Source organism: Trichomonascus vanleenenianus (genome assembly GCF_965637985.1).
Source record: "Trichomonascus vanleenenianus strain CLIB 3782 genome assembly, contig: TRVA0_018S, whole genome shotgun sequence".
Taxonomy (NCBI): Eukaryota; Fungi; Ascomycota; class Dipodascomycetes; order Dipodascales; family Trichomonascaceae; genus Blastobotrys; species Blastobotrys vanleenenianus.
Window position 1 is genome coordinate 118,845 of NW_027481869.1, and position 22,363 is coordinate 141,207.

General features: G+C 51.2%; 9 protein-coding genes across 9 annotated transcripts; 4 read left to right on the plus strand and 5 right to left on the minus strand.

Moving 5' to 3' along the window:
* Positions 1–98: 98 nt before the first annotated feature.
* NOP2 (rRNA (cytosine-C5-)-methyltransferase NOP2) lies at positions 99–1,880 on the minus strand (the record flags this gene model as incomplete). The annotated part of the gene is made up of 1 exon (XM_076684737.1): positions 99–1,880. The coding sequence occupies one exon, from the start codon at positions 1,878–1,880 to the stop codon at positions 99–101; it is 1,782 nt and encodes a 593-aa protein (XP_076541005.1).
* Positions 1,881–2,133: 253 nt separating this feature from the next.
* GCD10 (tRNA 1-methyladenosine methyltransferase subunit GCD10) lies at positions 2,134–3,429 on the plus strand (the record flags this gene model as incomplete). The annotated part of the gene is made up of 1 exon (XM_076684738.1): positions 2,134–3,429. One exon carries the CDS (start codon positions 2,134–2,136, stop codon positions 3,427–3,429), a length of 1,296 nt encoding a protein of 431 aa, XP_076541006.1.
* Positions 3,430–4,056: 627 nt separating this feature from the next.
* Positions 4,057–4,944, minus strand: MTQ1 (S-adenosylmethionine-dependent methyltransferase; the record flags this gene model as incomplete). Its single annotated transcript, XM_076684739.1, has 1 exon — positions 4,057–4,944. One exon carries the CDS (start codon positions 4,942–4,944, stop codon positions 4,057–4,059), a length of 888 nt encoding a protein of 295 aa, XP_076541007.1.
* A 947-nt stretch (positions 4,945–5,891) lies between these two features.
* Positions 5,892–7,439, plus strand: TRVA0_018S01266 (serine/threonine-protein kinase; the record flags this gene model as incomplete). Its single annotated transcript, XM_076684740.1, has 1 exon — positions 5,892–7,439. One exon carries the CDS (start codon positions 5,892–5,894, stop codon positions 7,437–7,439), a length of 1,548 nt encoding a protein of 515 aa, XP_076541008.1.
* A 1,194-nt stretch (positions 7,440–8,633) lies between these two features.
* Positions 8,634–9,389, minus strand: RPL7A (uL30 family ribosomal protein; the record flags this gene model as incomplete). Its single annotated transcript, XM_076684741.1, has 1 exon — positions 8,634–9,389. The coding sequence occupies one exon, from the start codon at positions 9,387–9,389 to the stop codon at positions 8,634–8,636; it is 756 nt and encodes a 251-aa protein (XP_076541009.1).
* A 1,441-nt stretch (positions 9,390–10,830) lies between these two features.
* On the plus strand, positions 10,831–13,841 carry TRVA0_018S01310 (RFX family transcription factor; the record flags this gene model as incomplete). The annotated part of the gene is made up of 2 exons (XM_076684742.1): positions 10,831–12,957; positions 13,032–13,841. The coding sequence occupies 2 exons, from the start codon at positions 10,831–10,833 to the stop codon at positions 13,839–13,841; spliced, it is 2,937 nt and encodes a 978-aa protein (XP_076541010.1).
* A 610-nt stretch (positions 13,842–14,451) lies between these two features.
* On the minus strand, positions 14,452–15,201 carry TRVA0_018S01332 (GPI anchored serine-threonine rich family protein; the record flags this gene model as incomplete). Its single annotated transcript, XM_076684743.1, has 1 exon — positions 14,452–15,201. The coding sequence occupies one exon, from the start codon at positions 15,199–15,201 to the stop codon at positions 14,452–14,454; it is 750 nt and encodes a 249-aa protein (XP_076541011.1).
* A 3,496-nt stretch (positions 15,202–18,697) lies between these two features.
* TRVA0_018S01354 (SET domain-containing protein) lies at positions 18,698–20,323 on the plus strand (the record flags this gene model as incomplete). Its single annotated transcript, XM_076684744.1, has 1 exon — positions 18,698–20,323. One exon carries the CDS (start codon positions 18,698–18,700, stop codon positions 20,321–20,323), a length of 1,626 nt encoding a protein of 541 aa, XP_076541012.1.
* A 443-nt stretch (positions 20,324–20,766) lies between these two features.
* On the minus strand, positions 20,767–21,267 carry TRVA0_018S01376 (uncharacterized protein; the record flags this gene model as incomplete). The annotated part of the gene is made up of 1 exon (XM_076684745.1): positions 20,767–21,267. One exon carries the CDS (start codon positions 21,265–21,267, stop codon positions 20,767–20,769), a length of 501 nt encoding a protein of 166 aa, XP_076541013.1.
* Positions 21,268–22,363: the final 1,096 nt, after the last annotated feature.

The window sequence follows — 22,363 nt, forward strand, 5'->3', positions numbered from 1 at the left end:
CCCCCACTACGGGAGCTCGAGGGCTGCCCCTCGAGTATACCCTCTACCGAATAGCAATTGGGGAGGAACTGAGGACAGAGATGATGAGTGTATTAAGTCTATTTCTTGTTGGGTAGGGCGGCCTTGGGGTTGATACCCTTCTTCTTCAATGCATTTCGCTTAGCCTTCTCCGCGTACTGTTCGTCGTTAGCGTCGTCAAACGAGGCAAAGTCGTCGTTAATAATTGGCTCCAGCTGTTCCTCCTGTGCCTCGCGTCGAGCAATGCTTTCCTTCTCCTTGGCGCCTGCCTTGGACTTGTCGTTGACAGACGGGCCGGTCTTTCGGAACTTGGCCACGTAGAAACCGTCAACGTTGTACGTGTGTGGGTAGTATCGTCTGGTCAGTCGCACCTTGGGATTGAATGTCTTGCCGCGGAACGACGTGAACCCTTCCTTTCCGATTTCAAGGCCTGTTTCGACAAGCTCAACGTTGGGTCGCTTCCGCAGGACATAGTCTACAACCGCCTCGTTCTCCTCTACCATGACGGAACAGGTCGAGTACACAATGACACCACCGGTCTTGGAGTGCGCGTCGACAGAGTCGATGGCCGACAGCAGCAGCTGCTTCTGCAGGTGTGGCAGCTGGATGTAGTCCTTCTCGGTTCGGTGGGTCTTGACTCGCTCATCCTTGGAGATGACACCAGAACCGGAGCATGGCGCGTCGAGTAGCACTCGGTCGAACCCGCCAATGACTCGCGGGAACTCCCGCGCGTCGTAATTGCACACAATGGTGTTAGTGCAGCCCATTCGGTGGATGTTAGCGATGAGCGACTTGGTTCGGTCCTTGTTGAAGTCGTTGGCGAACACACAGCCCGTGTTCTTCATCATGGCAGAGATGAAAGTGGTCTTACCGCCTGGGGCAGAGGCCATATCAAGAATCCGCTCGTTCTCCTGGGGGCCCAATGCCATGACCGGCAGGAACGACGAGGCAGCCTGCAGCATGTAGTGACCGGCCAAGTATTCTGGAGTAGAGCCAATGGACACCTGCGACTCGAATACTTGCAGACCCACCTTGTTCCACTTAATGAACTCGAGGTTGACACCCCGGTTGATGAGCGCCTGACGCAGGTCGGCCCGGCGCGCCTTGAGCGTGTTTACACGGATCGTCACGGGTCGCATGACTTCGTTGGCGTCGAAGAACTCAATCGCCTCGGCGGGACTGAACAGGTTGAACAGCTTCTCAGCCATGTATGGTGAGTACCCGTAGTACTTGCAGATATCGTCAATGAGCTGCTCCACGTACTCCGCCCTGCTCTTGCCCTCCTCAGCCAAGTTCTTGAAGTCTTCCAGCACTCGCACGATCTCGGTGATTCGCGTTCGGATCGACCCAATGTCAGTAGTAGCCTGGGCTGACTCGGCCTCAGCCTGGGCTTCACTGAGCACCTTGGCCCGCGGGTTCTCCTCCTGGGGTATCATTGGCTGGACATCGTCTTCATCCTCGCTGTCCTCGTTTTCAAAGTCGAACTCATCATTCTCCTCCTCTTCTTCTAGGTCTTCCTCCTCATCTTCGGAGCCAGCCTCGGCACCAAAGCCTTCAATGGTCTTCTTATTGGCCGCTTCGAGCACGCTCAGATCCTCATCGTCGTCACTGAACATCTGCCTGGGGTCACGCTCATCGCCAGAGTCGACGAACTCGTCCTCCTGGTCCGACTCTGCCTCAGAGTCCTCAAACAGGCTCTTTTTGGTCTTCTCGATCTCGGACTGCTTGATCTTCTTCTTTGGCTCCGCCTTGGCGGCCTTAGAAGTCTTTCGCTTCTTGTTCTGCGGCTTGGCCACAGCCTTCTTGCCATGTACCTCGTCCAGTGTAGGCGGATCAGCCTGTCTCTTCAATTTTCGAGCCATTTTCTCTTATTGCGTATTTTGGATGCGTCGTCGAGAAGCTTCGCTATCGATTGATAAAAAAAATCTTTTTTTCATTATGACATAAGCCGCACTATCAGTGGGTGAATAATTTTTCACCAAAACTGAGTCACCCTCATATATTGGGGTTATGTAATCTGAAAAGCTCCGTTGGAAAAAAAAATATTCGAGACAGGCACCCCCGTTAAGTGATCTAATCGATCTTTATCGTCGATAAGTTAAATAGAGTTAAAAGATGGACTTTGATAGGAGCAGGATCGAGGCGAACAAATACGTGCTTATTCGGCTGCCGAGCGAGAACTTCCGCGTCGTCAAGCTGATCGCTGGCCAGACCGTGAGCCTGGGCAAGTTTGGATCGTTCAATGTAGACGACATCATTGGCCATCCGTTCGGGTTCACGTACGAAATCGGCGAGGACCGCGCACTGTCGATCGTCAAGAACGACTTTGTTCTCGATAACGAGGACAGCGAGAGGAACGAAGTGGTAGAGGCCATTTCGGAGCTGCTGCCGCATGAAAACAACCGCGAGCTGCTGGACGACCCCAACGTCCAGGCGCTGGACATGCACAAAATCGAGGAGCTTAAGAAACAGGGGCTCAGTGGCCAGGAGATCATCGAGCTCGTCACCAAGAGCCACAGTGCGTTTGAGAAGAAGACGGCGTTCTCCAAGGAGAAGTACATCAAGCGTAAACAGCAAAAGTTCCTCCAGCAGTTCACCCCCGAGGCAATTGGCTCCACAGAGCTCGTAGAGTACTATCTCAACAAGGACCCAGCCAAGATCGTGGGGATGAGCGTGGAAAGCCTTGCTCTGATGCTCAACATGGCCAATATCCAGCCCGGAGGCACCTACTTGGTCGTCGACGACGTGTGCGGAGTCCTGGTGGCGGCTCTGATGGAACGCATGGGCGGCGAGGGGACCATCCTCCTTGCCCACGAGAACGAACATTACAACCTTGATGCATTGAAGTACATGAACTACTCAGACGAGACCCTTGGCATGATCAAGACCATCACCTGGCTTGACTTCTTCTACCCAGAGGAGTACGACGAGTTTACTGAAAAATCCGAAGAAGATATTAAGCAGCTGAAGCAGTCGGCAAAAAGCCAGTACTACAAGAAGCGCCAGCGGCACGCCGACTACCTCGCCTGCCGGGCTCTGGTAGACGCCGCGTCGTTTGACGCTTTGGTAGTTGCCTCGACGCTTGATCTCACTACCCTCATTCCGAAACTGCTTCCCTCGGTCGGCGGGTCTCGACCAATAGTGGCGTACCACGAGTATAAGGAGCTGTTAGTACGGCTGGCGCATACTTTGACGGGCGACCTGCGCGTCATTGCGCCCACCGTCATGGAGACCAAGGTGAGGCCCTACCAGACGCTTCCGGGGCGAATGCATCCACACATGACTGGCCGCGGCGGCGGCGGCTACGTACTCTGGGGCACCCGCGTATACCCTGCTGAAGTGCAGGCCAGCGGGCGCGGGGGCGCCAACAGGAACAAGAAGCCCAAACTCGAGCAACCCTCCGAGGCGTAGCTCCATTGTTACTGGTGTGTATGCGAGGGCCAGCCCTCGAGCTCCCGTAGTGGGGGCGCTGCCCCCAAACCCCCGTAATGAATCGTTACAGCTCGCTACTGCGTAACAAAACTTTGTTACAGCCCCTCCGCGAAGCGGAGCCACAGGGGGGTTTGGGGGGACTGGTCCCCCCATTACTACTAGGGAGAATTAGATATTCGAGGGCCAGCCCTCGAGCTCCCGTAGCTCCGCGGAGCGGTTTGGGAGGACATTGTCTACCACAGGAGGAAGAGAGAGCAAGAATCCAGCCGGACGGGAACGTCTCATGTAATGACATCTGACATAAAATGTATTTTCTCCACACATACAAGAGGGCTAATCTGGAGAACAACGCTCATCCGGATCACACATACAAGAGGGCTAATCTGGAGAACAACGCTCATCCGGATCACACATACAAGAGGGCTAATCTGGAGAACAACGCTCATCCGGGGAAGGCGAAACAACCCGGGGTGAATGTCGTGACAGGTTCCGAAAATGTCGTAGCAAGTCGAGCCGTACGCCTCTTGTTCAGCCGCGCGATGAGACAGAACTATTAACAATGTCTCACCTGCGGTCCCCTGCAGCCGGTTGTCTATCGACGCACCATTACGTATGTGGGGGACTGCGCATATTAGCGAGAAAAGACCAATTGGGCGACTTCCAGGCCGCGACGGCCCGGGGCTTGCCGGCCGCGTCCGTCACTGGAACAGAGGCGAGCCAGCCAGCTGCCTGCACACGCTTCTGGACGTAGTCGATCTGGGCCTGCGCCCCGACCTCGCACACCAACGCGCTCGCGCCGACCTCTAAGGCCCGGTTAAACACAGCATCGTAGTACTCGAGTCCGCCAACAAGCGCCAGACGGGGCTCGTGGAGCCGCACCGAGCGCTCCGTCTCGGCGTAGTAGTCGTGCTCCGAGATGTACGGCGGGTTTGCCGTTACGAGGTCGATGTGGCCAATGTTGCCTAGAGACTTTGAGGCCGACAAGGGAGAGAAGATGTCATGGAGGCTAAACCGGACGGCATTGTGTCGGGCGTCTGTCTCTGTCTCGTATCGGGTAGCGTTGGCGGCAAAGAGCCGCTGGGCGCTCGGAGATACGTCGACAGCCCATATTTTACTCTCAGAGAGATAGCTCGAGGCGAGCAAAAGAGGAATGCATCCAGTTCCGGTGCACAGATCAAGGATCCGGAGTTGGCGGCCTTTGAGCAACCCTCCGAGCCTCATTGTCCACTCCTCGGTCTCCCAGCGTGGGACGAGCACGCCCTTGCCGCATTTGATCTCCAGGGGGCCAAAGGGCTGAGTACCTAATACGTACTGGAGAGGGTGGCCAAGGACTCCTCGCCGATAGCAAGCATTGCGCACTCCTTCTTTGAGCTCGTTTCTAATCCAGCGCAATTCCTGGGTTGCCGCTTCCAGAGTCCGGCAGGTTGGCAGTAGTAAGGGCAGGCAGGGGTGCACTCGAGCCGCATTCCTAATAGTTTGTGACTTGAGCCGCATCTTATCCCCACGCAAATTTAACACAGGGTTTTGTCACAAGCCTTGCTTTTGCACAATGAAGCGCTGACTCTTGATAGAATACAATGGCTTAATAGATCGCAACACACAATAACTCGATAGAGTACAATGCCTTGGTACAGCGCAATTCCGGTATACGTGCGATTGTCGCTCTAGAAGAAGCCCGAGTCGGTCGACGGTCAGGTGAGTCGGAGGAAAATTGTGTCATTGTCGTGGACTGAGATGTACGCCCAGTGCCTGGGAATACTAAGGGGTAAAACCCATGGGCTGGGGCTTGTTTCCCCACAAAATCTTATTTCTTCCGCCGGCGCGGCCTCCTACTGCGGGCGAAGACCAAACAAGGTTTGGTTCCGCGGCTCTCAAGCCCGTTTGGGAAATGTTTTTCTATGGGCCGGGGTGCTGCGGGCGCCGATCGCGCTTTCATAGAACGCACTGCGCCCAGCAAAAAAAAAAAAAAAAAAGGAAAACCAGTCGCCCGCGGGCGGCAGCCAATGTCTCGACGGGAAAAATAGAAACCCGGCGAGGCCAGGGACGAGAACTGACGACATTTTTTTTGGTGGCTGTTCTTTCTCTCTTGATATCATCACCTTCTTCGCTCGTTTTGATCAGTTGCGACAAGACCAACAAGAAACCCCCGGCGGGATTTGGCGAACCTTGGTATAAATAGACAAGTTTGATGGGTTGTCCCCTGGCCCGGAGCGCGAGTTTGTCCGTTATCGCACTCTGAGCTATTAATTTTTTGGGTTTTTGCGCGCAAAATGAGCAACGGCCTTGGCCATTTTTACCGCCTCGACACTACTGGGCAAACTGCCCTCACCGATAGCATGGAAAGCATAGAAAGCAGTAGTAGTGCAGGGTCGGACAGGACGGCCACTGCTAGTACTCTGAGTACAGCCAACAGCAGCACTTCAACCGTCCTCGCCGAGCCAATGAAGCTGCTGCCTGCCATGTACAAACGACGCCCGAGCATGGTGCGGCACCACTCGTCGCCGGTGTACAATACCAAGAGCCCGACGAGGCATCAGTTCCGGCTGGCGAACTCGCTGCCGCGCGAGGTCAAGGAATCCTCAGATGCGCGGTACTTCATCGACGAGCTCTCGCAGCACTCGATGATCAACGACTACCAGCTTCTGGACCGCGTGTCCCGGGGAACCCACGGCGTGGTGCGGGCGGCTATTGACCGCCGCACTGGCGTCAAGTACGCCGTCAAGGAGTTCAACAAGGCGGCGCTGGAGCGCGAGCTGCGGTTTGCCTCGCTGCGGCGCCGGCGAGCTGGAGGAGGAGGAGGAGGAGGAGCAGGAGTAACCACCTCGTGCGGCGGCCGTGCGGCGGCTGCGGCTGAGACTCCGGCCGTGGGCGACGGCGGCAGCGAAAGCGTGTTTGACAATGGCGTGCGGCGCGAAATCGCCATTATGAAGAAGCTGGACCACCCGAACGTGGTTTCCCTCGTTGAGGTGCTCGACGACCCGCACGGCACGTCGCTCTTCATGATTCTCGAGTGGTGCGAGCGGCCGCTCATGCCGCCCGACTACACCTACCGCAACCTCCCGTCGCCCTGGAACCAAGAGCAATGCCGGCTCTTCTTCCGCGACATGATCCTCGGCATTGAGTACCTGCATTCGCAGGGCGTCATTCATCGCGACATCAAGGCAGAGAACATGCTTCTGAGTGCCGATAACGTGCTCAAGATTGGCGATTTTGGCGTCTCTGAGATCTTTGAGCACGACAATGACATGATCAAGCGCACCGCCGGGTCTCCTGCCTACATGGCGCCTGAAGTAGCACGCCTGTCGTCGGGTGTGTGGATGGACCGTGCCCACCCGCACGTTCAGGGTCGTCCTGCCGACATATGGTCTATGGGCGTGACGCTTTACTACATGTTGTTCGGCCACCTGCCGTTCCGCTCCGACACGGTGTACGGTCTCTACGACAAGATCATTAACGCTGACCTCGAGCTCGCCGACAACGAGGGTGGCGTCTTCGTGTGTGAAGAGCTGCGCGACCTGTTTAGGCGCATCCTGTGCAAGGACCCGCAGCAGCGCATCAAGATGGGTGAGTTGCGAGAGCACCCGTGGGTGACGCACAACGGCGAGGATATGCTGCTGTCGCGAGAGGAAAACACCTGCGATTGCATTACGCCCATTACTGACGCTGATCTCATCTCAGCAATTGAAAAGATCGACGGCATCATGGACGCTGACCTGGCTTCAGAGCACCTCAAGCGGCTCCACGGCTGGCGTGGCCAGCTCACGCCGCGCGCTGACTCGCCGGCGCTCGAGAATCAACACGAGCAGCGACTCCACACGCCCCAGGCCACTGCATCGCAGCCTGTCAGTTCCAACAAACTGGCGCGCGCCTTGGATGAAGTCCTTTATGGCCTGTGTCCTCTGGGCAGCACCGTCGGCTCCGGCAACACCCAGTCGGACATTGGCTCGCCCATGCTATCGCAGAGCACTTCTGACTTGCTCAAGATTTGATAGACTGAATTTTTTTTATTCGCCTTATTTATTTATTTATTTATTATTTATTTATTTATTCAATTGTATTTACGATCCACTGCCTGATCTGTTTCTCTTATCGGTATCACCCTAAGATTTAGTACATTGCTATAATTACCGGTAACTGCACTTTATGTGCTTATAATTAGTCCTCCTTCGACCTCCCTAACGGGTCCTAATCAAGACCGTTACCTGGTACACTGTATTACCTACGGTGCATTCGAGAAGTAGCTTTATTTCATTTGAAACTATTACCGGCACCAAGGTTGCCTCCCCTCCATCGCCATGGACAGAAAATAGTAAAGATTATTACCGGGATTACGGATTATTAGCCATTGAAAAGTTTACCGCCGATACCTTGATTAAAAGATCTGTACCTAGTTTCAGGTACGTGCGTACAATGCGTAATCAATGGGTCTGCAAGTGCCATATAGCCAAACCTATTAACGTTATTCTCGTTCAGTGACCTAACAATTATACTCAGCTCTGTCTTCGGGAAATTATCCAATTGATATAAACTGGTATTAACACTACCACTGTATGGTTGTAGTTAAGAGCTACCGGTATTACCAGTAGATTCAAGAGTTCAGTTTCAGTGATATATGAATTCCAAGTCAAATCTGTCCTGTTTCCCAATTGACTTCAATCCCTTGGTACCGGTAGTAGAATGAAGATCCAATTCTTTCTCATCCAGTACAACGGTACAAATACAGCTAAACCAAGTGGCTTTACAATAGAATACCACTGATATTGTATGTATCACTTCAATGTCAAGATAACCAAAAATAAACTGTTGAAGGATTTACTAGCACACCAATGTGAGAAGCTCTGGCGGTATTACAATGTAGTTTCCAAGTGTTAATGTATAAACTCCAACCTGCCGATGTTGCCTTTTCCCCATAGATTTCAACCTCAGAATGATTGTCAAAAATAGGTAAACTACAAAATAACGGCGCATATAGCATCTGAGTTGGAAATTCTTAGCAATTCTATCCCAAATAATGCTCAAACCAATTGAGATTACAATATAAGTACACATATATAAATACAACTTTGGTACCGTGATATAGGGCAAAAGATCCGATAATCATAACGGCAGCTCGAGGGCCGGGCAGAGGAAGTGGAGAGATGAATTACAAGTATATTGTAAAGATATACAGTTAATTATTTTTTTTAGTTCTGAGCCTTGATCAAAGCGTTGATGTTCTCCTCTCGGTTGCCCAAGGAGCCGCCCTCGATGAAGTGCTTGAACTTTCGCTGGACGCCCCAACCGCCGGATGGGTTAGAGAGCTTGAATGGCCAGAGGAAGTTGGAGGCCTGCTTGAAGTTTGGACCAACGGTGTAGATCTCGTGGATCAGATCCTCCATACAGATGATACCGTACTTGCCAAGAGCCTCCTCAATGATGGCGTTGTCGGAAAGAGGAATTCGCTGCTTGTTGACCTTACCGTAACCTCGCTTGTAGATGAGCTGTCGGACAGAGGCAAGGTTTGGGTAACCGTAGGCAATGTATGGCTCAACGATTCGGAGGAGCTCAGAGGTGGCCTTGGTGAGTCGGATGAAGACACCGTTGTTGATCTGGTGCAGTCGCAGGAGCTGGAGGACCTTTCGTGGCTTTGGAGCAATCTTGTTGACACCCTTGATTCGAATGGCAAAGACAAGCTTGTGCTCAGCTGGCACGTAGAGGTTGCCCTCCTGCTTGGCGAGTCGTCGGAGACGGATCTGCTCTCGCTCCTGGTCTCGGTACTCCTTGACGTACTTCTCGGCTCGCTCGAAGATGACCTTTCGCTTCTGCTTGTTGGAGGCCTTTCGCTCGGCGGCGGCCTTCTGCTTGGCGGCCTGGAGCTCCTGAGCGTTCTTTCGCTTCTTAAGGAGAGTCTCTGGTGGGAAAACCTCGGCGTGGGCTGGGACGGTGGTCTTGGCGGCCATTTTTACTATGGGGTCGGTTGTCGGATTGTCGGTCGTCGAAAAAAATGTTTGGTGATTACACAATTTTCACTCTTTCCCCCCCTCTCCCTTCGCTGAGGGAACATTTCAGCACGGAAAAGCGTATATCCATGTCTGCTCCGTGACTGCCACTCGTTAAAAACTCCCAGTGCTTAAATATACTTCAGTGATACAATAATCGCGCAAAATCATTCCCAAAAGTCACATGATCTAAATCACATGACTTATTACGTAATCCGGAACATTAAACGTGGAAGGCCCCGCGGTGTTAATGTTGTGATCTGCAAGTGAGACGCGGCGCGATGGTGCAATTGTACATTTGGCGGTCCAGCCCACTGCGCGGTAGTGGTAGTAATGAAGAGCGTTGGGTACGAGGGTGCTACAACGATCGCAAGCAAGAAAGTGCTGATACCGATTCCATGCGTACAAGCCGCCTTTCACCCCTTTTTGCTGTATCTAGCTACAGCATATGATATCCGGACATGGATTATATATATATATATATACGGTACTGAGTCGGTATCTGCCCATTTTCATAAGGCGATACGCGTCCACCACCACAAAACCGTCTCAGGTTGTCGGTAGAGGACACTGTCGCGTCGACAGTTGATGTCGGATATCTATCATCATAATTAAGTAGAGACCCACCATAGTTACATCAGTAGGTAATAATTTTTTTTCCCTCGTTCGTTCATTGGCATTCTCTTTCCCTATCTATAGCTAGAAAATAGGTCTGGCGGAAGACGGAATAAAAAAACTGACTGCCTTTTGAGAAGAGATCGTGAATTGATTGTAACAGATCAACGTAGGTAGCCACACTGAGAGGGTTCGGTGCATTTTTTGTGTTTTGCCGTCTGCCGTAGCGATCTTTTTTTGTGAGACTTGCACGCCATTATTCATTCCATCGCTCTCTCGTTGAGGCCCACAGATCCAACCATCTCCCTCAATCCAGGATCCAGTCCACGCAATCCGGCCTTGCAAGATAATCCAGCACCCACTGTGTCCAGTGAGCCTTTTTGATTTTTGTAATTCGATCCGTTTGTGTGAGCCGTTACGCTGATTTGGGCCCCTCCCCGCGCTGGCGGTTCTTTCTTTTGCAAAACCTCCCCCGTTCACGACAACCTCTTCTCGGCCCACCAATAAAGAAGCCACTTCGATTAGCATAAGGGAAGGGGGAAAAAATTTAACGAAGTAGCATCGTGCATTTTCCACACAGGACTTTAAGGACGGTAGTAGGGCTATTATTCCTCGTTCTTTGACCCTTTTTTTCCGGTCTCTGTTTGGACAACAAGTAAGGCACGCTTTTGGACCTTGTCTATCCACAAGCGTCTAGCGACAAGTGTATACCGCTGCGGGAACACTGCCAAAAACCACGTAGGAACCTGTGTAATACGTGTAATACGCGGGTTTCGTTCTCCTCTTGATGGACGACCGTCCGTACGGCGATCAATTGGCTCTCGACACTGTTGTAGCTACCCCTTCTCGCCAGTCTGCCTATGATCCGGCGGTGAACTCTCGTCGCGACGCTATGCATAAACCTCCTAGCTCGGCTCAGGCCAGTGCGAGCGCAGCTGCCGCTATCGCGGCGGCCGCCGCCGCGGCCATGGGACAAGGCGCGCCTATGCCTCAGAATTACATTGATTCCATGCAGTCGTCGTCCCAGCCCGCAACCCCAGTGGGCGAGCATCCGCCCAAGGGCTATCTCGTGGACCCTACGCTGGGGCCGATTTCTTCCTCTTCGACGCCGCGAGGGGGCAGGCCTGTCAACGGCGCCTCCAGCGCGTCCGAAAAGCATCACACTTGTAATGACCATCTCCCGGCTGGCAGCAACGTAACAGCGAACGCCGGAAGCTATACTAATAACGAGCATAACCACCAAGAACTCAAGTCTAATATCAAAATGGACCAGCAGTTCCACCAACAACGGCCTTCACAAGGGTCGCAGTCTCAACAGTTTAATATGGGGGACATCATGCCGAACCCAACGAACTACGCTGTCGCTCAGGGCTCTCCAATGTTCCAACCTGACCATCCTCCGCCTCCCCAATACCATCAGACGCCCAATGGCAGCAATGTTAACAATACCGGAGCTAATGGTAGTAATGCTGGCGGCATCGAAGACCCCAATGAGAGCCTGGTGAAACCTGATCAGGCGAAGCAACCTCTACAATCCAGCTCTGCGTCTCCGGCGCCGAGCATTGCATCTACCCCAGCTAGTACTAATTCGGGGCTCTCTTCTGTCGCCGGCCGGAAGCGGAAAGCCGGGTCGATAAGTAGCAACAGCGAGGAGCTCAACGCTCTGCTCAAGCGCCAGGCTGAGGAGCATTTCGCCAGCGAATTGGCCATGTCGGAGCTTGCCCAGAGGGTACGACAGGACGAGTCGACGTCAACGGCTGAGAAGACGCGGCAGGTGTTTGGCATGACCTGGCTCCTCAAGAACTGCGAGCTCTCGCCCGATGCCAACGTCCCCCGGAACCGTATCTACGTGAGATATGTCGACGTGTGTTCGGAGTTCAATCTTCGCCCGCTGAATCCGGCGTCCTTTGGCAAGCTCGTGCGAATTATATACCCTACCATCAAGACTCGGCGACTCGGCGTCAGGGGGCAGTCTAAGTACCATTACTGTGGCATTCAGCTTATTGGCGAGCAGAACAATGCGACTGGTAACACCCCAACGGGAACGCCAAGCCGCTATGGCGCCAACAGCCCCGACTCAATCGGGTCGGCGTCCAGCCATTACAACAGCATGGGGCTCCGAACGCAATTGTTCAGCGGAGTCGACCCTCCAAGCTCTGCTGGTAGCGTTGGAAATGCCTCCCTGCAATACGCGTCCCCGTTTGCCACCCCTTCGCATTCTCGATACAATTCGCATCTCCAGCAACAACAACAACAACAACAGCAACAACAGCAACAACAGCAACAACAGCAACAACAGCAACAACAGCAACAACAGCAACAACAGCAACAACAGCAACAACAGCAACAACAGCAACAGCAACAGCAACAGCAACAGCAACAGCAACAGCAACAGCAACAGCAACAGCAACAGCAACAGCAACAGCGGCCGGCGCCAAGCGCTGGCGATTTCAATCGAGTCATGGATGACTTGACCAATTCCAGCGCGATCAACAGCTCTACCAGTAGTGGCGGCTCGACAATGCGGCACCAACTACCGCAGAACTTCCTGACTCCTAACCACCGCCACCATCATCATCATCCTAATCACCAATTTTTGCATCAACAGCAGCCGACTAAGGTGGACAACTTTGATGACATCTCTCTTTGTGATAAGATGGTGCCGTTCCAGCTTCCACCTCTGGAGTCGTACGCCGACGAAGGCAAGTTCGACACCGATGCCATGCAGACCTTGTTTGTACTGTACAAATCGCACTGCCGGAGCCTGATAGAGGCTCTGCGGTATATGCATATCAAAAAGTTCCTACAGCTCCAGGGCGCGTTTGTAGGGAGCCTTACATCGCCGGTCCAGAAATTGCTCAAGGACGACCAGGTAATTGAGTGGATCGCCAACGCCGATTGGCTCACCGTTGAGGTATGTCACTGCTATTTCCTTTTTTTTTTTTTTTTTTTTTTTAAATTGTGTGTGTTTTACTAACAAGTTTTTAGCAAATGGTTCAATTGGTGAGTCCATTGGTGCTGCAGGAGCTTCCGTTTGAAGTGCTCAAAGCGCTGAAATCGCTGTGCCAGTACCTTCCGGACCATCTTGTACAGGTGCTTCGAAATCAGCCTGAGAAGCTTGTTGCGGCCAAAATGAAACCGCTAAACGCGTTTGTTAATCTGTTGCACCGGCTTCTGCGCACGAACGAAACGGCTCACACCGCGGGCAAGATTCTTGTTAATGACGAAGAGGTTGCCAAAATGAAGCAGGCGTGGCATCAGGCGGTCAGCACGTCTACGGTCCAGCGGGCCGTGCCGTGTGCAGCCGCCCAGGTCCAACATATCCTTGAGAATGAGGTAATTCAGCTGCTTACGCCTGCCCTGCCATCTCCGAACGAGAATGAAGAAAGTCCCGGAGGTGGCGGCGGCTCGCGGAAACAGAAGCCCGAATCTGCTGCCATTGTCAAGTGGGCTCAGTTTCTGTCGTCGCTTCCGAGCCGGTTCCCGCACGTGCCAGCGCGGCTGTTTATCATCTCCATGTCTTCGGTCATTTCAATTGTGTTCCGAGAGATCTCGCTGGCTGGGTCGGCGGAGTTTGGCGCGTGGTGGGTTATTCGGTGCTTTACCGACGAGTGGATTTATTGGACCGCTGAGCGCTACGGGCTTTTGAGCCAGAGGTCCTCGCAGACGGCTACCACGCCATCGAGCCAGCTGAATGCATTCTTGGAAGGGACTGACGGCGACATGAAGCTCAGCTTCCCGACACACCAGCAGCAGCAATGTTATACCCCATTACAACTCGACGACCATACTAAATAGTGAAAAAAATAAATTATAGACCACGAGCCGTTTTTTTATTATGATATGATATTATAACCGTTACTACTAAAGACATGATGCACTATTGGTAACATACCGATATTGCTAGAGGAGATGCATTGTACACGAAATTATGAATTACGAACATATGTTGGGTCGTCCTTCAAGGGATTAGGAAAACTTTAATACGGTGTACGTTAAGCGTAATAAAATATGAAGTGTGACGATTTGCCTAGCAAGTTTAGCGAGATTGAAACTGCTGCAATACAGTATGGGCAATAAGCGTAAATAGAAAATAACGGTGCATCGAGTTGAGCACATGGGTACGATACGACGCGGCGAAATGATAACTGTTTGTAACGCCATTGGGAGGTTCCGTACTCCCATTTGTTACAGCCGCAGGGGTTAACCAGGGGGCAGTAAGAGGTTTTTGTTACAGTCAGAGGTATAAAAAAACATCTACCCATTGCAGACAATTATATAGGAAAACAATTACACTACTTCACAATTAGTAGCACGGACATTATACCATTAATAACCAATAATAATAAAGATCGAATCAAAAAAATAGCGTTTTATCTATGACTGTTTTTGGGTTAAACTAACTCACTTACAGAGCAAGGAGAGCGGCGCCCAAACCAGCGGCAACGACAAGGGCGTTAACGCCAAAGAAGTTAGCGCCGCTGGTGCTGGAAGAAGAGGAGGCGGCGGCCTCAGTGCCAGAAGCAGAGCCAGAGGCGGACGCGGAGCCAGTGGCAGCGGTAGTAACCTTAGTCTTAGTAGCATGGCCGTGACCAGAGGCGGACGTGGTAAGGTTGCTAGCAGCAGAGGTAGTAACAGCAGCAGAGGAAGTGCTAGCGGCAGTAGTCACGTTACCCGAGATGTTGGCAGAGGTGGTGGAAACAGCAGAGGAGGAGGCGGCCGAGCTGGAGGAGGTAGCAGAGGCAGTAGAGTTGCCGGCAGCAGTAGCGGAAGAAGAGCCAGTCACAGAAGCGGCAGCAGAAGAGTCGCCCTCAATTCGGAACTGGTTAGTGTAGTTCACGGCCTCTGGGTCGTCAGACTCCTGGATCTCAAGAGCGTAGTCGTCGCCAGTTGGCAGGTTGGCTGGAACGGCCCATCGGACAGCACCACCATTGTCGATGTTCTTGGCAATGGTGAGAACGGTATCAAGGTTATTAGAATCACCCTTCTTGAGGAGAAGGTTGACCTGGTTGCCACCGTCAGTGTTGTTCCACTTGACAACAAATGGCTGGCCGGCAGTGAGAACGTCAGTTGGGCCTGGAGCGATGAAGGCATTGACGTTGGCCAGGGCAGAGCTGACCAGAGAAGCAGCGGTAAGAGCGATCAGAGAGAGCTTCATTTTTTTCAATTTAACGAGTGTAGAGGTTAAAACAAAAATTGACGCGAATTGCAGTAAAGAAAAAGAAGAAGAAAGAAGAAGAAAAAGAAGAAGAAGAGTAGGACAGAAAGGGGGAACTCCGCCGGTTTTTATGTTTACGCACACTCGATCTTGGCAGGCTCCAGATGTCTTACTTTATGTCACCATTCCAGAGATATTTCTTTTTTGTCTGACTCAGAATTTACAGATCCTTCGTGAACCCGGCGATGCAGCCCGGCGCTGTTGTCCTGCAGAGAGCCAAGGTGGACTTTCGAAAAAAAAAAAAAAAAAGGGGGGCTCCATGTGCCCACATGAATTGAAACGACCAGGCATACCTGTACTGTATCTGTAGTCGGTTATATTGGCGTTGGGATGGAATTTGAACGACACTTCGCCCCGGACGCGTCGCTCGTGTAGTGTTGTTGATATTTTTGGGAGATCCGGAGGGGACTATTTTTAGCCGGAGCGTGTCTCACACCCCCTATTTCCGCAGACGCCGTTTTGAAAAATTTCAAGGGGACCCTGAAAGTGGCAAAAGAATGGGGCGGTACCATCTCATGACAGAATCCCCCTCTTCCTTGTGTATTGGTCTTTTTTTGGGCTCGCCATCGAAAACAAAGGAGTGCGGATGGATGCGTGCAAAATTGATCGGCCAGCAGATGCTGCTGCACAGTGGGCCGCGTATTGTTGATGATACGAAAGCGGGTCCTAAACGCTCTGCATGTCACGTGATGTATGCCCCCTTTTGGCCCTCTTAGATATTTGGGCGGGAAGGCGGCATCGCGCCAGTATGGCGGTGGTATACATGCCTTCGTGGAGCAATGGAACGCAGAGAGGGACACACAGTAGATGCAGTCAAGAAGGCAAAATGTACTACGCGTAATCCATGGCCCACAGTTGTTATCGTGGATTTCCTTCGTTGAACTACACATACAAGGGACTACAGTACCATTTACTAACCAGCGTTGTGTACTACCGTACCTACTGTGGGTGGTAATACATGTGTACTCTATAGAAAATGAGATCGGTGCTTCCGGCCCGGTGCGCCCCCTGAATATGCGAGGATCCAATTGGAATGATATATCAGTTATAGGTTACCAATAATCAATTTATCGTTAGGGTTTCCTTACTTCTGATACTTCGCCTAACATATATTGGTCACTGGTAATATGTAATCAGGTGAGGTGATACGTCGCTGGGGCTGTACCAAGGCTCGAGCACCACGAATTGACTTCAATTGTGGCCGCTGGAAGCATGGGGTGTGTATGTGCGCATTGTTACGGCGCTAGGGGCGCCTTCGCACCACATGTCTCAACCTTTGTAACTAGCTGTGGTTACAGCCGCACCTGTGTTTGCGAAACGGTTGGAAACGGTCGCTGTCGCCTCCTCCCACCGCCTACCCTTGGCGCACGGCGTCTCTAACCATCTTTATTCCCGTACTTGACAGGTGCATCCCGAAGTCCCCCCTTTAGTGAGGGAATTACTGTGCCGTGAAACATACTTTAGGCAGGTTGTAGCCAATATTGAATTGAAAAAATAAAATTTGAGCCTATCTCATCTTTTGTACTACACTGTATACAGTGCACAGTATATTACAGATATCTGTAGTACTACAATATTGGTGCAACATTGTACCTATATCATTGCTCATGCCGCCATCGTAAGCCATATTGCTCGAGTTGGTAGCTATGCAAGAGATCTGATGTGTGAGTCAAGAGCAGCCAATCCTTGTTCTACAGTAAGACTGAACACACATGTAGTGCTCTCTCCACATGGCTTATCACCATTTGGTTGAGATCTATCTTTGGTTCCTCGGGCTCATGGCCTGGTTTGATGTGCTAAAAACAGAATTCGGCTCCGAACATTCAAGTTCGTGGCCATGAAATCATATGCTAGTGTTCACATATTTAGAGATAATTCACAACACTCTCAAAATTTCTCGCTCAAACACAGCTTCCTTCCCCCTAGCTCATCAGCAAGGGTGAAGAAGTTCATTCATTGCTACTGTATATGTAATTGAGCATAGCTACTGCAGCAGGAGGTTCCCAGTCCAGAGGTATAGGCAGGTGGATTCCAACGGTCCAAAGTCTAGATGCATACCGATATCATGCGGCTGGCCTGCCCCCTTTACCCCTGAATATGCCCTGTGCCTCGGCAGTTATCAACCATGAATAGCATAGCATCGCGCTGGCGCTGACTATCGTTCGCTTAGTAGATGATGAGACCTAAGGGCCAGCGGTCGGTTTAGAAGAATCAATGGGCTTGTACGTCCAATCACATAGCGTCTCGGTATTAACGGCTATTCGTACGTCAGAGGAACTGGGACCACTCGAGTTTTCCAGAGGGTTGGTCGAAGTTTTTTTTGAATAAGCGAGTACCTGAATTAACGCTTGAGCAATTGAGATTTTATCTTAGCGAAATAAATGTGACTTGGTTTTTTATTCTTGGTCATCCGCCATTGAAGCAATTTGGAATTGAAATAGCATTATCGGAAAACGTAGTGGTACTGCTGCTATTATTGCAATGGCTTCTGAGAAATTTTTTGTTTACAAAAAAAAAAGACTTGTCAAGAGTGACTTCATATCGCATTAAGATTGAGTAACTTTAACTCACTGTAGATACCAATGGTTAATTGTCGACAAAATTCCGTTTGTTGACTTTCAACTGCGGACATTGAAAGACTGTTCATGGAGTATCCGTTTATTCTACCGGAAGGAACCACCATTGGGGTTGGAAAAGACGGAAAAACTCGTGGCTTAACCGCAACTCACGAGTTTGTGCCTGGTATATTTTTACTATTGCCAGTTTGTTTGTCTTTTGGAAACTTGAATCTAACCGATAGGCAGGCGAGATCATCGCTGTGTTCAGACCACAGGCTGTATGCCTGGGCTCAGAGACCCGAGCCGAGAACCAGCTATACTCGGATTTTATTCATTTGTACAACATTGAGATCCACAATGAGCTATCCAGGGCACCAGTGTCATTAGCTGCTCCCAAAGGAGTAACTCACGAGGAGCGTGAACGAGCTGTAAGGGTTACCAAGCTGAGGCAACAGCATGCTCGCCGAATTAGAAGGGGGCAGCTGAAGCCGCCGAAAAAGACCCTCGAGGAGCTGGCATTGCGCGTACACGACATATACCGCCACTATAAGAAGATTTCGCCGATGTGCAGTCCATTGATCTGCGATTGTTTCCAAAGCTTGATTGGGTTCAAGGCTGATCAACTCAGCAAGCTTGTCACAGACAACCGGGCCAAATACAAAACAGTTCTGAGCGTGGCAGGTATCCAGAGCTGCTATTGCTGCAATAATTGCTACCGCGAGCTTGGAGAAGCGCTTAGTAAGCTCTTCCAGGACAGTGCTGCGCAGTACCATGCGCTCGTGAGGGTGTACTCGTGCCTTATCGTGACGTGCCTCCTAGTAGAGCAAGAGGGCTTCGACTTTTGCAAGTACAGGTACTTTTGTAACCACCGCAGGGCAATGGAAAAAGCCTACGATGTCCGGTACTTGCCAATTGTGGGACTGCTACGAAAGCTGCATGCGCTGAGAAGTTACGAAGTGCTCATTGGTATCGAGGAATTCATCGACCTCTACTGCATTGTTCTCACATCTGGCTTTGAGTGGCAGCACCTGGACAGTCCCTGGAACGGAGTCGGAACTGCGTTTGACCCGCTTATTGCAGCCACGAACCACAGCTGCGATCCAAACACCACCATTATAGACTACGACATCGCTGTGCGCAAAGATCTCCCTTGCAACCAGGCATGCGATAGGTGCATGGGGCATGTTGTGGTACTGAGGGCCCTCCGGCGAATCCGTGTGGGCGATCAGATTACCATTTCCTATTCTTCGGCACGACTGGCACGCCACCTGCGGCGTGACACGCTCAAGTCTATGTACTACTTTGACTGCCGGTGCCAGGCGTGCAGAGCAACCGACGCCATTGAAGAGGCGTCCTTTTGCCCAAACTGTAACCGACCGTTTTCGCTCGTTGCGCAGCGATTCAAGACTGTGATGAACAACGGCAGTGAAGAATTGGATCTCGGCGTCGTTGAGCAGGTCTGGCCCACAATGCTTGTCGATCCATCGGAGGGAACGAACGGGTACCTTCGGGAGGTTGCGTCGCTTGGGTTGGATTTCCTCAAGCAACCACCCGAACTTGCGGCCGGGGCTGTAATTGACATTGACGACGAGAGCGAGTTGAGTGAGGTCGAAAAGCGTCTCGTGGAGACTGTCACGGACCCTATTGTCAATTGTCCTCGCTGTAAGTTTGCCTGTGACTGGAGGGCCGGAGAGCTTTCGGCGATGGCGTTTCAGGAGCTTCTGACAAGGCTGATGAACAACGCGGCTGCCGACGAAGAGGATGAGCCAATGACTCCTGACCAAAGGCGGGCGTTTGAGCAAGAGTTGTCCGAAGGATTCCAGAGGGTACTCACTCAGAACAATAGCTACTTCTTTGGGCGGAATATAACGAAACGAGTAGCTGACCGTCTGCAAGCAGCCTCTCAGCATGCGTGGTACAACGGTAGCTGTAAGGACGCGCAGAAGGCGGTATTGCTCTCGATTTTTGTTGTGAACGAAGTTGAGGGCGTTCAGGCACTGAAAAGGGCCGAGATAGACATTGAGATAACGGGATCGCGCTATGACTGGCTCCCTATTTGCCCGTCGTTTACGCTGTCGCTGTACTTTGGCATATTTCGCGTGCTCGACTATCTATCGTGGCTCGATATGTTTATGCAGAGCCAGAATGGCAATTTACCGACCATTTCGGCGATGGCAGGATTTCCATCGATGGCGGAGTTTCTTCGGTTTAATCGTATAATTGTTCGCTTAGTGCATATGTGGTATGCGTTTGTCAAGAAGTACGAGGCGTTGTCCATTGAGGCGAACCATCTTCGGGCATCCTACGGTCTCAACGACCGGCATATAGCTGTGATCTCAATCCGGCTGGCAAGATTTGGACTTGAGCCGGACAAAAATACTCCGGTGGAGGCAATTGCGCAGTACTTGTTCGATTTGACAGTTGAGTCGTTTGGAGCGGAGCCATCCGAGAGAATCTGCAATCTACTAACCTGGAGAATAATTTCTGCAGTCAACGAACTCTAGTCATCATGTTTATTAGGGTATCTAAACTTGGATCCTATAAGGCATATTTTATTATCTATTCCATGCACACTGTACCGCCATAATTAACTTTTCTGGGATACCTAATCCCGTAGTCAAAGCTAATAATGAAATGGTACAGCAGAATTGTGTACAATTAAAAAAGTCTATTGATGGACAATACACTATTGTCAATCAGTAATGGTCTGTGATACCAAATCCCATAGGGCCAGCCCCCATCCATTAATGAAGTCGTATTACATGTACCGGTATGTATTATGAATGGCGCGTAATTTAATAGAACCAAAGCTAATGAAATGGTAGTGTACAATTAAAAATTCCATTACTGGATATTACTATTACTGTATGAATAAATACAACCAAAACCAAAGCAGAAAACAGGTTAGCGTGAAGTCGTCAACTGAATGTGTCCAGGATAATTTGTTTTAGTTAGAGAACAAGCTGGTAAGGAGAGAGACACCGAGGAGAACGACGACAGCCTTGGAGACAGTGACACCAGTAGCGCCGCTCTTGGCCTGGGAGGCAGAGGCGGAGGCGCTTGTCTTGGCTGCCGAAGAACCAGAAGGCGAGGCAGAGCCAATGGCTGACTCGGTGGAATTGCCCGAAGCAGAGGCAGAAGCAGAGGCAGCAGAAGCGGAGCCAGAGGCAGCAGAGCCAGAACCAGCAGCAGTACCAGCAGCTGAGGCAGGAGCACTACCACTGGCGGCGGCAGAGGTCGTAGCGGCAGCGGCGGAGGCCGCAGCATTGGCATTGGACTTGACAGCCGAATTGACTACAGCAGCAACAGTGTTGTCATCAGGGGATGGGCCGAGGGCGGCTGGATAGGATGGCACTGCTGGAGCGGCTGGGGCTGTTGGCTTCGGCCAGGTGGATGGCAGAGTGGTCCAGTTAGGAACGACCGGGGTGATGTAGGTAGTAGATGGCATTGCGTTAATCTGCTCTAAGTATACTCTGGGGTATGAATTGAAGAAAGAAACTGAGGAATGTAGGAGGAGTAGCAAGGGCCTTTTATACTTTTTGGCTCCCCACGATGCTGCAAAACTCTCTTCTTCTCCTCATCTTCCCCTTCTTCCCCTTCTTCTCCTGCCTGATCGCCTGTTTACTGCAAGAAGGTTCTTGAAAAATAAAGAAAAGCATCTGTGCACCCACCAGCAGGGGTCCAGGAAAATGCACTAAAAGTAACCGGGAAGCGAGATCTGCTCGCGAATCCAGACCCCAAACACCAGATACACGCAAACTCAAACCCCAGTTTCACCAACCTTATACCGGTTTAGATCTTACCAATAGATCTCACTTACTTGGCAGGGGGGTGAGAAGGAGGGAGGTCCGTATTCTATTTTGTTATTCTCTCTCGCTCTATATTTCACTATTCTTAGTTACATATTTTTTTAGGCCATTTGCCGCCTGTAAGATGCATTGGGGCAGGTCGCTTGGGGTATGGGCCCTTGATGCAACCGGACCCTACAGATATGCACATAATCACCTTCCCAAAATGTTTAATAGAAGAGACCAAAGTAGCACCCGCGCGGCCAGCCTTGCCTTTACGCGTCGAGTGGGCACAGGCACAACGGCCCGCACAATCTGCATACTCGGGATGGTGTGTGGAACACAATGTATTCTCTGTTTATTTGGTATTCTGTGGGTATTTCTTGTATGTATTTTGTGGTTTTTTTTTTTTTTTTTTTTTTCGTTCTGGGGTAACGGTTCGATTTGGTTTTTTGACCCCGGGGGGCTGGGTCTGCTATACCCGCGATCGGGTGCGTACCAGGCTGACCCCTAGTGTTAATCCGTGGGTCTGAATCGAAATGCAACGTTAGTTCTCCTAATTCGTCTTTCGAATGTCGAATTCTTCTTCGATTGATTAGTTGTTATTTTTTGGGGGCATGGCGATCCGCCAAAAACCAGCATAGCAGACTGCATTACCGTATTTAGCACTCTTCGGCTGAACGTATAGGTCGTGCCACAATAAGCAGACCAATCGTCACAACTACTGTATGATAGACCGGTAACTACGTACCACGA